Source organism: Mastomys coucha, unplaced genomic scaffold, assembly GCF_008632895.1.
Source record: "Mastomys coucha isolate ucsf_1 unplaced genomic scaffold, UCSF_Mcou_1 pScaffold3, whole genome shotgun sequence".
Taxonomy (NCBI): Eukaryota; Metazoa; Chordata; class Mammalia; order Rodentia; family Muridae; genus Mastomys; species Mastomys coucha.
Genome location: NW_022196909.1, coordinates 28427346 through 28441931, shown reverse-complemented (window position 1 = coordinate 28441931; position 14586 = coordinate 28427346). Strand labels below are relative to the sequence as shown.

General features: G+C 40.9%; 1 protein-coding gene across 8 annotated transcripts in view; it reads right to left on the bottom strand.

The window, feature by feature from the left end:
• Positions 1-811: 811 nt before the first annotated feature.
• Herc4 (HECT and RLD domain containing E3 ubiquitin protein ligase 4) overlaps positions 812-14586 on the bottom strand; it is a 71855-nt gene continuing 58080 nt past the window's right edge. For all 8 annotated transcript variants that reach the window (XM_031348317.1, XM_031348319.1, XM_031348320.1 and 5 more), the window contains 9 exons: positions 12201-12299; positions 10751-10918; positions 10173-10316; positions 6827-6993; positions 6530-6596; positions 4106-4188; positions 2709-2892; positions 1989-2091; positions 812-1533 (listed from right to left, as the gene is read on the bottom strand). In XM_031348317.1, coding sequence (XP_031204177.1) covers positions 1325-1533; positions 1989-2091; positions 2709-2892; positions 4106-4188; positions 6530-6596; positions 6827-6993; positions 10173-10316; positions 10751-10918; positions 12201-12299 — 1224 coding nt within the window. In that variant the 3' untranslated portion in view covers positions 812-1324. The remainder of the gene's footprint in view (positions 1534-1988; positions 2092-2708; positions 2893-4105; positions 4189-6529; positions 6597-6826; positions 6994-10172; positions 10317-10750; positions 10919-12200; positions 12300-14586) is intronic.

Below are 14586 nucleotides of genomic sequence, written 5' to 3'. Positions count from 1 at the left end.
TTTCTAGTGTCAGACCAGAGGGAATCTAAAGCTAGCCACGTGAAAGACAACCTGGCAAAGAAAGCTAAATATGCTAAGTGGAGAAATGGTTTAATGGATTGGTCTGTGGTTCCCCCTCCTGCCCCAATTTGGAAAGGATGCCAAGTGAGATGAGGTACAAATAGCCAGAGCCTCATCCTGTAGTAACAGGCTTGTGAACACTGCTGGGTGTGGTGGGCATGCCCATAGTAGGTGAGAAAGAAAACATGAGACTTTTTCAGCAGATCCACTTGACTCATTGACTTCCATACATTGACAGGAACTAACTGTGAAGGGAAATATTTATCCTTCTAAGATCTCCTTTTTGTAGGAAGGAGTGCACTTGGAAGGAAAAAGGTGTGTGTCCCAACTAAACATTTTTAGACAGGAGTCTGTTTTAGTAAATAGCCTCACCTCAACAATTCAGAATAGTGTTGGCTGCACAATGAGCTGGATTAGAGTGCGTACGGCTTTGGCCCTTCTCAGCACCTGCATTAGCCTGTGATTCTGATGCCTGGCCTTTGGCTCCGGCATCCATATGGTACACATAACACACACCACCTATGTTTAGTGAGAACTACTGGAAGTTGTTAATAGTATTTTAAGCTTTTTATGGCATTTTTGTTAGATCTCAGATTTTCTAAGCACTAAGAACTGTAATACTGCAGCCATCAGTAGTTTTAAAGCTGTAGCTTGTGATTGTTTTCATGTCAGTGGGTTTTCACAACCCCACCAACCAGCACATCTCAGGACTCAGAAAAGAAGGTAGAGCTAAAAGTTGAGTAACACTTAATTTAGGTATGCATGGACATTTATTATAGCAAAAAGATTATTTTCACCCTTCTTTTACAGATTTTTAACCCTTAAAACTCAGTTCAATTACAACCATAGAAACTACTGGTATCAATATCACTATTTTATTACAAAACTTTTATTTACAAAATGGAAAAATAATCAAATGACTATCGCAGGCCATCGTCTTCTTTCCCCAGTGATTGAAGAAACATTGAGCAACATTTCCATGCACTCACACATCAGGTCATTTCTGAAATATGCAAACTCTTAAAATTCTTGTGAGTAAAACTTTAATGTATTCACAATACTTGTATGTTTGAGGATGGGACAATTCATGGTTCTGTACAGTTTAGTATTAATGTTCGGTTTTTAATTTTTGGCTTTCATCAGTACAGTAGTGGACAATTTGTAAGTAAGAAGTACAGAAGTAACTCTCACTGTGCTGAATTCACAAGAAAAACACGAGTGGTTTGATGCCTTTGCACTAAACAGAAAAGTCAGAACTCCAAGGTCATATTAAACTGAAGCCTTCATTGTGATCAATAGCTTGGATCAGCTTACATCGTAGGGTTTCTTTCTCTGTATATTTTGGGAGATCTAGAAGATTAAAACAGGTATGGGAAACCGGGAGATAGTTCTCACCACCTCCTGTTGACTGGATGACTAGTTTCAGACTCTTCATACCAAGAATGGGAATTCGATCACTACCTGTCAAAAATACTGCCAAGGAAAACAATTTAGACAACACAGTCTAGCTTTGCATTCATTATTTTAAATAAATAATTGACCAACAATAACAAAAGCATTTAGAAATCCTTTTTGGAAGAGCCATTTAGAAAACTGGTTAAGCTAGCCTTTCAATTTTTTTTTGTAAGCCAGAACAACTTTCTGAAGTTCTCTCCTGCCATATGGGTCCTGGGCACTGACCTGGGAAGTCAGGCCTCCCTCGCTATTTCCAGCACGTGCTAGTCCTCCCACAGGAGGGTCTCAGGCACTTGCACAGACTTCACTTGTGCTCTACAGACAGAGCCCACAGCTATACACGCTCTAGGGGATCTGGCACATGGCAGCCCTTCTGGCCTGCCTTCCAGGACACCTGTATACATTATACTCACACAGATGCTAACACTTTAGATTCTTATCTCAGAATATACAGTTGGTTAGAATATACTTACATAGAAACTGTTGCTTCTTTTCTAGTGGTAATTCATGAAACACTTCCCAAAAAATTTTTATCGTGGGATGTTCTGCCCAATACTCTCCTTTGTATTCTGTATTCTAAAAATAATACAACCTTTTATTGGCATTAAGGAGTATTCCATGAAACCTACTATGTTTAAGAGTAGGAACTACTGCAACACTGGCATTTTATAATTTGAAGACAATGACTCCCCAGAAAGGGGAGAACAGACCCCATCATTGTAAGTAAGAATTTACTAAGATAGTGTGAGAGACATTTATTAAATACCAACATGGGATAGGGAAAAAGTTTCTTGTACTATTTTCAGGAAGACAAACTAGAATGTTTCTACTCATTTTTTTTCCCTTTTAAAACAAAATGTTAAGAGCAACAAGTCTCCTTTTGTAGTCCCCTCCCTGCAGGGATGGCCTGGCCTTCAGGCACCAGGGAACACTGGGGTTTGGGAGAAAAACAGGGAAACAAAAGTCTTAATTAAGCATTGGTAGAAAGTCATTCAGTCTGGGTAGGATTCCTGCAGCACGTCTCCAGTCACCTCGCCAATGCCACCGCACTGTAGGGCAGGATAGGCAGGAAAGTGTCTAGAGTAACCACAGCAAGGAGCTGAAGGGCAAAAGCACACACAAGGGCCGATTTCTGATAATAAAGCAGAGTCTTGCTTTTCCACTCTGACAAGTAAAGACTGGTTTTTCCTTACCTTCTCCAGTTCTTTCCAATCATAATTTGTATTCCCAATAACCATAGCTTGTAATTCATTAGGTTGGAAGAGCAGAAGAACCTTTCCTCCACAGACCTTATGAAAGCCCGTATGGAAAGCATCAAATAAAGATGCCACTGATTTATTGAATATATAATCCACATAGGCATCAACAAACTCCTGCCTAGAAATAAAAGCAAGGCACAGATGCACAAGTCACACACACCATTTATGGGAACTATCCAATACTTATATTTTTGCTCCTTCATTTCTTGATAACCATCATTCTGGGTAAAAAAAGAAACCAATCCCAAACCATACCAAACCCTATTCCTTCATAAAAATAAAAAACAAAACAACAAAACCCACCAGGTATGATGACATATATTTTATCTTCAGCACTCTGGAGACAGAGGCAAGTGGAGCTCTGTGAATTCCAGGCTATGTCTCAAAACACCAAACCAAACCAAAAGCAAACAAAAACGTCTTAAAACGTGATCTTGAAAGAAGAATGCTTAATACCTATTTCTTGGGAATAAATACTGTGTAGATTCCTTAAAAAGGAAGGGACTGAAAATGTACTCGCTCTCAGTAGGCCGGAGCTGACCCAGGGCTCTAACTTCCTCCCTCCTGCCCAGTAGTTACAGCAGACCAGCTGCTGAACTGAGTATTTTTCGATGATTTGGGGATACTTTGAAATTATTTGATAGCCACTTGCCTTACTCTGAAAATATCTTTAATTAGAAATAGCCTAGGAATAATCCCAAGTGCCTTAGACAGGCTTTTTAAAAAACAAACAAACAAACAAACCCAAAAAACCAAAACACACAGCATCTCTCTCATAGACCAGGCTGTCCTCAAACTCAAATCCAACAGCCTCTGCTTCCTGAGTACTGGGGTAAAGGGCGTGGCACTGCCACTGCCTGGCTCCCTTACTACTGAGTACTCAAGACTGAGTTTAGCTCAGCATCTGAACTGCTGTTCTGCAAAATAAACTGGTGTCTTCTGGGTATTCCAGTTCATTACTGCTTTCTCTGATTTGCTAATCAGTGGCCATCATTTCCTTTCAAACCATGTTTGCTGTTGTTTCTTCTCATTTCTCATGTTCGTTTTGTTCTTTTACTTAGAGCTCAAAGGCGATTTCACGAGCAAAGGCATATTACTTTCCCATTAAACGTTTAAATGTTATAGTTTTCTTTTGTTTGTGTTTAGACTATGAGACAGGGCATCATTACATATCCTAGCAAGATCACAGACATCCGCCTGCCTTTGCCTCCTGAAGTGTGCTACCATACACAAAGTACAAATAGTGTTTTCTTTAAGTTGTGACTTTAGTAATATTAGAAAATGCCTACTAACCCTCATCTTTTCCGCTGAGTCCAGTGCAATCCACTTACCGATTCTGTTTGTTAACAGGTGTGTCTGCACCATTCAGAACCAGCTCTTTCACTTCTGTTGCACCGAAGTTTTCAACTGTGATCTAGAAGTTAAAAAAAAAAAAAGTAACATTTCTCATTAAATATACAAACTAACAAATATGAGTCAAAATTATGCTACCAAGAGCCTACTCACAAATTCGTTTTTTGGGAGGGTGGAGGGGGGCTTCAAGTTTTTTTCGAGAGAGGGTTTCTCACTTTGTTGACTAGGCTGGCGGCTGGCCTTGAACTCAGAAATCCACCTGCCTCTGCCTCCCAAGTGCTGGGAGTAAAGGACTGCCAGGCCTTTTTTTTTTTTTTAAAGATTTATTTATTTATTTAATGTGAGTACACTGTAGCTTTCTTCAGACACACCAGAAGAGGGCATCAGATCTCATTACAGATGGTTGTGAGACACCATGTGGTTGCTGGGATTTGAACTAAGGACCTCTGGAAGAGCAGTTGGTGCTCTTAACCACTGAGCAATCTCTCCAGCCTAGTCAGTTAATTTTTTAAAAATTAACTTCCTCCCAAACTCATTCCCCTCCCTGCCAGAGTAAGCACTAAAAACTCCCAGCTGGGCAGTGGTGGCACTCGCCTTTGATTCCAGCACTTGGGAGGCAGAGGCAGGTGGATTTCTGAGTTTGAGGCCAGCCTGGTCTACAGAGTGAGTTCCAAGACAGCCAGGACTACACAGAGAAACCCTGTCTCGAAAACAAAAAAACAAACAAACCTCAGAGTCCCTCTCAGAGGGTAAGGAGCTAAGTGGCAAAGAAGATTCTGAGAGCAGACCAGCTGCCTGGAGGACATTTAGACCAGAGTCACTTGGAAAGGACTCCACCCTGCTGAGCTGCCTGCAGGCTGTGTGCAGCGCAGTGCCATGCAGCACACTCCAGGTTCCCAGCTGCTGTGACCTGTCACCCTTGCTGGGGTGGGTCTTGGTGATGCAACTGTCATTTCTGCTCCTGTAAGTAATTAACTATCTATATTCCTATAAGCCACCCCAGTCTCACTGGTTTACCAAGCTAGGCTTTGGTGGTATCCATCTCTCTCCAGGAAAAGTTTTGTCACACAACGCCCAAGCATAAAGTACTGCTGTGGCTGGCTGGGATCATCCACTCTGGAGAACGGCTCCTGAATGTAGAAACATACCAGGAACCATACCGGTAAAGAAAACTGACTCTCCCTTCACCGAAGTCATCAACTGAGTTGTGTAGGTCTGTATGTGCAAACGTGTATCAAAGTGCAGGTGCCTGTGGAGGCCAGAGGCATCCTAAGTTAATGGCAAATGTAAGCTCTCCAAATGGAGTGCTACACACTGAACTTGGGTCTTCTGTAAGAGAAGGGCTCTTCTCTTGCAGCCCCCAGTAAGATTTTTCTGGTGAGGAAAAAAAAAAAAAAAATAATGCACTAATTTCACTTCACCTAAAAGCATGCACTGAATTTCCTTCCAAGTACACCAGACACATTCCAATCTTATAACAATCTAAGAGGTCTGGCGAGATGGATCAGTGGATAAAGGGGCTTGCTTGAGCAACATGACAGCGTGAGTTCAATCCCCAGATCCACGGTGGAAGGACACAAGTGACAAGTTAAGCAAGCATGGACATCAGTGAGGAGAAGAGAGACACACTGGACAAATCCATCTACTAGGCCGTCTCAGTTCATTAGTAATGCTGTCTGTTGATAATCTTCCCACCTCTAATCATTCCTATAGCCACAGGCTCAGAATGGATCCCTGAGTGAGTTTCCTAATTTAAGTTCTCTTCTTACTTAATTAGCAAAGTACCTAATTATTGAAGGCACAGAGCAGGTGAACAATGACTGACATGTAAATTAAAGATAAAAACAATCCGGTGAGGATAAAATGAAATAATGCATGTATTGTGGCTGGCTGCTCTCCCAGTGCACCTGGATTCAAGTCTCAGCCCCCACATGACAGCTAACAACCATTTCTAGGTAATTCCAGTTCCAAAATATGCTGTGCCCACATAATCATGCAGATGAGATACCCATACACATATACACATCTTACATGTATACATTTTAATATACCTTTTTTTTTTTTTTTAATGGTTTTTCTGAGACAGAGTTTCTCTGTATAGCCCTGTCTGTCCTGGAACTCACTCTGTAGACCAGGCTGGCCTCGAACTCAGAAATCCACCTGCCTCTGCCTTAATATACATTTTTTAAAAAGTGTATTGGTGGCAGAGGCAGGCAGATCTCTTTGAGTTCAAGGGCAACCTGGTCTACAGAGCAATTTACAGGATAGCCGGGGCTACACAAAGAAACCCTGTCTGTCCCTGTAAACAAACCGAAAAGTATTTCCTCTATGAAGAGAGAAGTCCTAAAGCACGGCTGAGATGATGATAGTAGGGGAGGCCGACCTACTTCTGCTCATCTTACCGTAAAGTTTAGACAAAATGTTTCCTCAATATTGTCTTCTGGGTAGTCCAGCAATTGCTGCATGCTTCTGCAAAACAAAACACAAAACGAAAGTGCTTCTTTAAAGTGAAAGGTCCGTTGTTATTGACAGCTCTGCTTATGAGTTAGTACACACTGGGCTTTACTGAAACCGTGTTTATTTCCTTAAACCATTAACACAATCAACAAGGAAGCATGGTCATTTCTAGCAGGAAAGCTTGCTGTGCAGTCCTCTCCTCTCAGCCTCACGCCCCTCCTCAGCACGTTCTAACCACTGACCTCCCGACATCTGGCATCAGCTCTTTCAGATCATCCAGGGATGGCTTCCTTTTCAGTAGTTTCTTATATAAAGCCAAAGGAAAATGGAGGTCCACAATAGTAAAATTATAAATTGCTAATCCACAGATAACACCAATTAAGTGGAACAAATCGCTGTCTTCAAATGTCTAAAACACAAAGAAGAAAAACGTGAAAGACGTGCCTTCCAAGCTAAACCTTCATTTTTAGTACAAAAATGATTGAGTACGCAGAAGAGCAACCAATGAGAACGAAGCTCACTCCTAGTCCTTGGAATGAACATCACTGGGTACAGTCCACGCAACGTGCTTTCTTTTTAGAAATTGTCTACTAGCTGGGAGTGGGAGTACGAGACTTTAACCCTTAGCGCTGGAATTAAAGGCATGTTCCACCACTCTTAGCCTTGAATTAAAAAAAAAAAAAATGCTGTTTTAGGGGTTGTAGCATTTAGGAGGCAGAGGCAGGAGGATCTGTTAGTTCAAGGCCAGCATGATCCATATAGCCAGTTCCAGGACCATCAAGATTAAAGACACATATGGTTTCACAACTGACATTCCCCACCCGCCTAGAAACAAAAGCACTGCAATGTTGTTAAATATTAAGTGTGGGCTGTTAGGCTTGTCTACAATGGACATGGCTCTGAGTTTGAGACCCAGAATGGATGGGAATGAGATGATGGTTGACAGACAACAAAAGCAAATACCTTAAAAGAAAATTTGATGGGATAGGAGGCTTTGGGGGGGTGGGGGAGGCCAGACTGGGAAAGGGGTAACATTTGAAATGTAAATAAAAGAAATATCAAAAAAAATCTTAAAAAGAGAAAATTTGTTCTTGGTATATGTATATGTATATGTGTGCATGCACATGTGCAAGACAACCCTGGGTATCATCAAGAAGAAGCCACCTCCTCTGAAATACCGCCTCTCGCTGGTCTGGAGCTCAGCAATGAGTCTAGGCTGTCTGGCAGTGGGCTACAGAGACCTGCCTTGACTCTGCCTTCCCAGTGCTGGGGTTACATACATAACTGCAAGCCTAGCTGTCTGTTGTTTGTTATTGTTCTGAGGCAGGGTCTGCTCTAAAACTTGAACTTTAGATGTAGCCTAAGCTGTCCTCAAACTCAACTCTCAAGTGCTGGGCTTACAGTTTTGAGTCATTGTATCCCACTTTATGCCAAGCTCTGTGTGTGTGTGTGTGTGTGTGTGTGTGTGTGTGAAGATCTTATGTATGTGGGTACTATGTCTGTATGTAGACCTACTCACCAGAAGAGGGCACTGGAGCCCATGGGACTATAACAGTTGTGAGTGGCCATGTGAGAGTTGAACTCAGGACCTCTAGAATAGCACCTAGTGTTACTTAGCCACTGAGCCATCTTTCTATAGCCCTTATGCCAAGCTTTTTGAGTGGATGGACGTTGGTGATCAAATTCAAGTCTTTATGCTTATAAGATATGTGCTTTATTATCAACTGAGCTATAAACACAACCCTTAAAACAGTAATTTTTTTTTTTTTTTTTTTTTTTTGGTTTTTTGAGACAGGGTTTCTCTGTGTAGTCCTGGCTGTCCTGGAACTCACTCTGTAAACCAGGCTAACCTCAAACTCAGAAATCCGCCTGCCTCTGCCTCCCAAGTGCTGGGATTAAAGGCGTGTGCTACCACTGCCCGGCTAATTTTTTTTTTTTTTTTTAAATCAAGGCTCAGAGTGCTAGGCCATGCCTTTCATTCTGGTGCTAAGGAAGAAGCAGGTGGACCTGTGAGTCAGAGTCAAGTCTGGTTTACACAGGGAGCTCCAGACTACTTAGAGGTATATAGTGAGACCATGTCTCAAAACAAAACAAAACAAAAACATACGACATACATGTGAGTTACAGTGGTTCACTACTGTGATCCTGGCAACTAGGGAGGCTAAACTGAGAATATCAGGAACTCGGCAGGGATGGTGGTACACACTGGCAGAAGCAGGGGATCTCTGTGAGTGTAAGGTGAGTCTGGTCTACATTGAGTTCCAGAATAATCAGGGCTACATAGAGAGACTCTATTTCAAAAATAAAGTAAAACAAAACAAAACAAAAAAAGAAAACCCAAAAGGAGTTGTAAATAAGGAGGGAGGAGAAAAATGACACCAAGCTTGGCTTCTTCCAATATGTCTGTCTGTAAATCTGATTTAGAATTATGCAAACAGTTTACATACTTACAAAACTAAACTACACTGAAATAACCAAATCCAAAAAACGCTTCACTTAAACATATGTGCACAGTGATAAACTAACCATAATAATCAAATTAGGAGTTCAACTATTTCAAATGATAGCAAACATTATTAGTTTTATATCTCTCTAGTCAGCTATACCTTAAAGATGAAATAAATTACACAAAAACTTAAAATGTATTTTTTTCCATGTACGTCATAACACTGGTGCTATTGTTTGATTGTATTTTAAAGTCTTGAACATTCTGCAGAGCTGCCAGAGTGCTAAGGGTGCCTGATAAGAGTCCAGGCAAGAACACCTGAAGCCCTAGACAGCCAGGACAGTGTGGCCGGGCATCATTTTGTAAAGAGAACTGCGACAGAAAACACAAGGCCAACACCTATGCTGCGGCCACTGGAGGGCGCCAGCAGACACCTGGACAGCCTAGGAGCCGGATGCCTACCAGATAAGGCTGAGCTATTTCTCTCTCTATTCAATACCCATGACAGTATCATTTCAGTGCAGTATCTTATTGCCCTCAGGAACTACCCTAAGCACCCAACATCAATAGCTGCTATCCTCACACAAGACAGCCAGTCTCCTTCAACAAAGACTAAATATACATATAAAGAAATCTTAGACATCACATAGGGGACTCCAAATGTTTTACAGAACAGAATCCATATATTTTCTGTAAAGGACCAGCTGGTACTATCTTAAGTCTTAGTTGAGCACAGGGTCCTCGGTACTGTCAACTCTTGTCTCTGATGCAGATGTGTCAAAGCAGTTATAGCCAACAGGTGGCTTTCTGTATCAGAATATATGGTGGGAAGATCTGTCTTATTACTATAGTTTACTGGCCCTTAATCTGAATTATAAGACATCAGTGATCTCTAATGCTAAATGAATCCTCCCCAGAAGAGAGGCTAATATAGTAATTACCATGCAATTTTCCAAACTGAAATAATCAGAAGAAAATTCAGCATTATTTTAAAGCTGATTAAGAAACAATGTATAAAACACAAGGCTGTGTTTTGACAATAAGCCTAAAATAATTTCCACTTGTGATTAAAGCAGACCTCTGACCAGAATATGTTAGAAACAAAGATGTAAAGAAAGAATTGTGGTAAATGGGCATATTACCTTATCTGAAAACCAAATGAGCCTGGAATCTTCGTAATATCGAAACATGCCATATTTAGGATCCAACAATTCCCTCATGATGAGCAAGAAAAATTCTTTGCGTACACCTCCTGCATCAACAGCATCTTCTCCAACAAATATAACCTAAAACAGGGTAAAATGAACACTGACTAGGCAACAAGGGCCCAGGAGCACATCTCAGAGACCTATAAGCAAGCTACGCACTGCAAGGAAATCTCAGCAACCTAGAGCTTCAAGTTACCATACAGCTTAGATGACTCAGTGGCCACAAGCAGTTGTTGCTCTTGCAGAAGACCCAGGTTTGGTTCACAGTGCCCACTTGGTGAGTCACAACCATATGTAACTACAATTACACAGGATCTAACCCTCTCTTCTGACCTCTGCAGGATCAGGGCATGTACATAGTGCACATATATGTAAGCAAAACATAAATCAAGAATAAAGTTATGTCTGTAATTAAAGAAAACACAAAGTGTTTCAAATACATAGACACACATACACATGACCTAGAACAGCTTTTACATAGAAGTCCTAATTTATGCAAAGTGCTTACTTACCTTGAGTGGCTTTTTATAATCTATATTCTTGGTTTTCCTGAGGACTTCCATCGCATCTCCTACAATATTCTCCCTGCGAACAACTAGAATTAAGCAAGGATTCACAGACTCGATCACTGGGAGAAAGAGAGAGGAGACATTCTGCCTGTGGGCCTGGTCAATGGCCATCTAGAAAACAAACACAAATCACAATTGTATTTTACTTTTAGGCAGTCTTATTTAACCTAACCTTGCTATGAAGCAGGGCGCTTCAAGGTTTCAAAAGCCCCCACCAGGCCCAGCTACTTCTTCTGCCTACAGATTAGGATATAAAACTCTGGAGCGACTGCTCCGGTGCCACGCTGTCTACTTTGTGCCATGGTGACTCACCCTCTACAACTGTAAGCCAGTCCCCAATTAAATGCTTTCCCTTGGAAGAGGGCTGGGATCATATGCAAGCATCATCATGCCCAGCTATCTTATTTATTCTAGTTAACATAACGTTATGAGCTTCACTGTGATATCATACACACACACACAAAATAAGTGTTATATGTATGTGCGTGCATATATATATATACATATATACATGTATATGTACATACATGTATATATGTATGTACACACACACACACCCATATATCCCTCCCCATAAACATCCCCAGCACCACCCCCCCACACACCTACCTATGACCAACCTCAAGGTTATTTCCTGTCCTTGCCTCCCTCCTTCCCTCCCTCTCTCCCTTTTCTGAGCTAGGGTCTCTGTAGTCCTGGCTGTTCTAGACCTCACTATATAGACTAGGCTGGCCTCTGAACTCACAGAGCTGGGAATAAACGTGTGTGTCACCATGCCAAGCTCAGGGCAATTTCCAACTCTTTCCATTTAAGTGATGAAGGGCCTCTGCTTCCACACTGAACCTCTTATCTCAGTTCTAGTTCCTGTCATCTTTTCTCCCATATGTAATTAAAGGGCAGAGTGGAGCCAGGCTTCTGAAGCAAGCTAACCTAACAATCTAACAAAGGGGTTTATCATTTTTGAAGACTTAATCTGAATAAAGGCTGTTACTCTATTTTTTATTACATCTCCTTGTTAACTAAGCAGCTTTCATATCTTAATATCTCATGTAGCAATTCTTACAGCTACACAGTGTTATGCAAATGACAGTCCACAATGGCATCTCCACATATTACTATCACGAATGTTTCAAATATTAAAATACAAAAACAAAAAGCCAACAGAGACAGTTTTTTACAAAAAAAAAATGGCCGTGAGCCATCATGTGGCTGCTGGGAACTGAACTAAGGATGGCCCCCGCTCGCTCCGGCCATCCTTAGTTCAGTTCCCAGCAGCCACATGATGGCTCACGGCCATCTGCACAGCTACAGTATACTCATACACATAAAATAAATAAATAAATCTTAAAAAAAAAAAAATCCCCAAATCAAATTACCATTGCACAGCCCTTACCTGCATCTGCAGGACTGCGTCCGTCTGCAGCAGAGTAGTTTTTGCCTGGGCATCAAATACAAATGGGTATGTACAAATTGTCACGGGGATATCTGCCAACTGGAAATAAAGAAATTACCTTATCAGTTCAAGCTGGCTCTGGTGTGGGGGTGCTGTCATTTTTGGTAAAGATTATTATCACACTCTTGGCTCCATTCACTGGTATGGTTAGAAATTTTCAAAAACATCATTCATTTTTGACTACAGGATTTATATTCATTTTATATAAGGCATTAGAATGAACCAGTCTATAAAACTTCAAACAGCAAGTGCTCAACCGCTGAATTATATCCCCAGCCCTTTGTGTTTTGAGCCCAGGCTGGCTTCAACCTCTTGAATTTGTACCTTCACTGGGATAACAGTATATGCCACAACTGAATTTAACTTAAAGACAGTATTGAAATAGTAAAATAGTAATCCCCAGGTGATTTCTGTTTCTTTTGGATTTTTGAGATAGGGTCTACCTACGTAGCCCTGGTTGTCCTGGAACTATGTAGACAAGGCTGCCCAGAATTTAAGAGATCAACCTGCCTCTGCCTCCTGAGTGCTGGGATTAAAAGCATGTGTCACCATGCCCAGCAGGAAATCTATTTTGTATGAGTATGTTTGCAGGCATTCTGGTACCACACATGGCACACATGTGGTCAGAAGTGAGTTCTGTCCTTATCAGCTGGGTCCTACAGACTGAACCTTGGTTGTCAGGTTTCCCTGCAGGTGCCTTTTTCTGCTGAGCCGTTTAAATTTTTTATTTTGTGGTTCTCTGTGCATGCACACAGGCCAAACGTATGCGTGGAGGTTGGAGGACAGTGTGCAATAGTTGTTCTCTCCTTCCAACATGTGGGTCCAGCGGCAGATCACCCACCGAACCATCTTCAAACCCTCAATCTTCATTTCTATACATCATTGCTATGGATCTGTTTAGCTCAGTGGTTCTCAATCTTCCTAATGCTGTGACCCTTTAATACAGTTCCTCATGTTGTGGTGATCCCCAAACATAAAGTTTTTTTTTTTTTTTTTTACTACTCCATAACTACTGTTGTGTTACTGTTAAGAATTGTAATGAGGGCTGGTGAGATGGCTCAGCGGGGAAGAGCATCGATTGCTCTTCGGAAGGTCATGAGTTCAAATCCCAGCAACCACATGGTGGCTCACAACCACCCATGATGAGATCTGACGCCCTCATCTGGTGCGTCTTATGACAGCTACAGTGTACTTACATATAATAAATAAATAAATCTTTAAAAAAAAAAAGAATTGTAATGATATTTCCAATGATTTTAGGCAACCCCTGTGACAGGGTCAGTTTTGACCCACAGGTTGAGAAATGCTGGTTTAGCTCCTACAGGGAAGGTGCAAACAACATTTCAAGTCATTTCAAGTCCTGACCATGTTTTTTAAACGGTGTTTTCACTTCCCCTCCCCCCAACACAAAGTCTTACACTGCTGGGAGTTGTATACGGAGACTTGTGCATGACACGAGACACGAGAACTCTAGCCCCAAGCTGTGTCTGACACGGACCCTATCTTTTCATAGTTTTATATGATACTTACTGAGGAAGCAAACAAACAATAATAGATAATGTAACCTAACTAATGTTTATTAGTTTGAGTACTAGGAAAACCATACACAATAAGCCAAAACAAAGCAAAACAACAGGCAACACAATAACATAAGAGAAGTAGCAATACTCCAGCTCTGAAGACGAAAGCATGGCCGCCCACTATTCAGGACAAAGCACAACAACTTTATATAGGAAGGGAACACACAGAACAAGAACAAGTTGAGTATCAATTATCTAAAAAAAAAAAAAAAAAAAATAGATCATTTTACTTCTGCGATGTTTTGCTATATTAGGTAAGTATTTATAAAATATTAAAATAAAATGTATTTCTCAGAACATACTGTATTTTATATTGGGAAATAAGTACAGGAAATATTTCAAAGTAACTCTTATTAGAAGTTACATATAAGTGTAATATTGAGCAATATCATTGTTTTGTTGTTGCTGTTTTTGTACTATGACAGTTTTACTGTGCAGCCCTGGCTGGTCTGAACTCACACTATGTAGACCAGGCTGCCCTCAAACTCAGTTATCTGCTTGCCTCTGCATCTCAAGTGCTGGGATTAAAGACATATGCCATCACACCCAGCAACAAGTTTTAATTCAGAAAACTCTTTAATTCAGAAAATTCTGAATTATACAGGATATCCTGATATTATACAGGAAAATTTCTATAGAGTCAACTTTAAAATCAACATAATATACCGATTTAAAACCAGATGTGTGTGTGCACATTAAAAAACAAACAAAAACTCACACTAAAGACAAATTTGACTCTTGACACA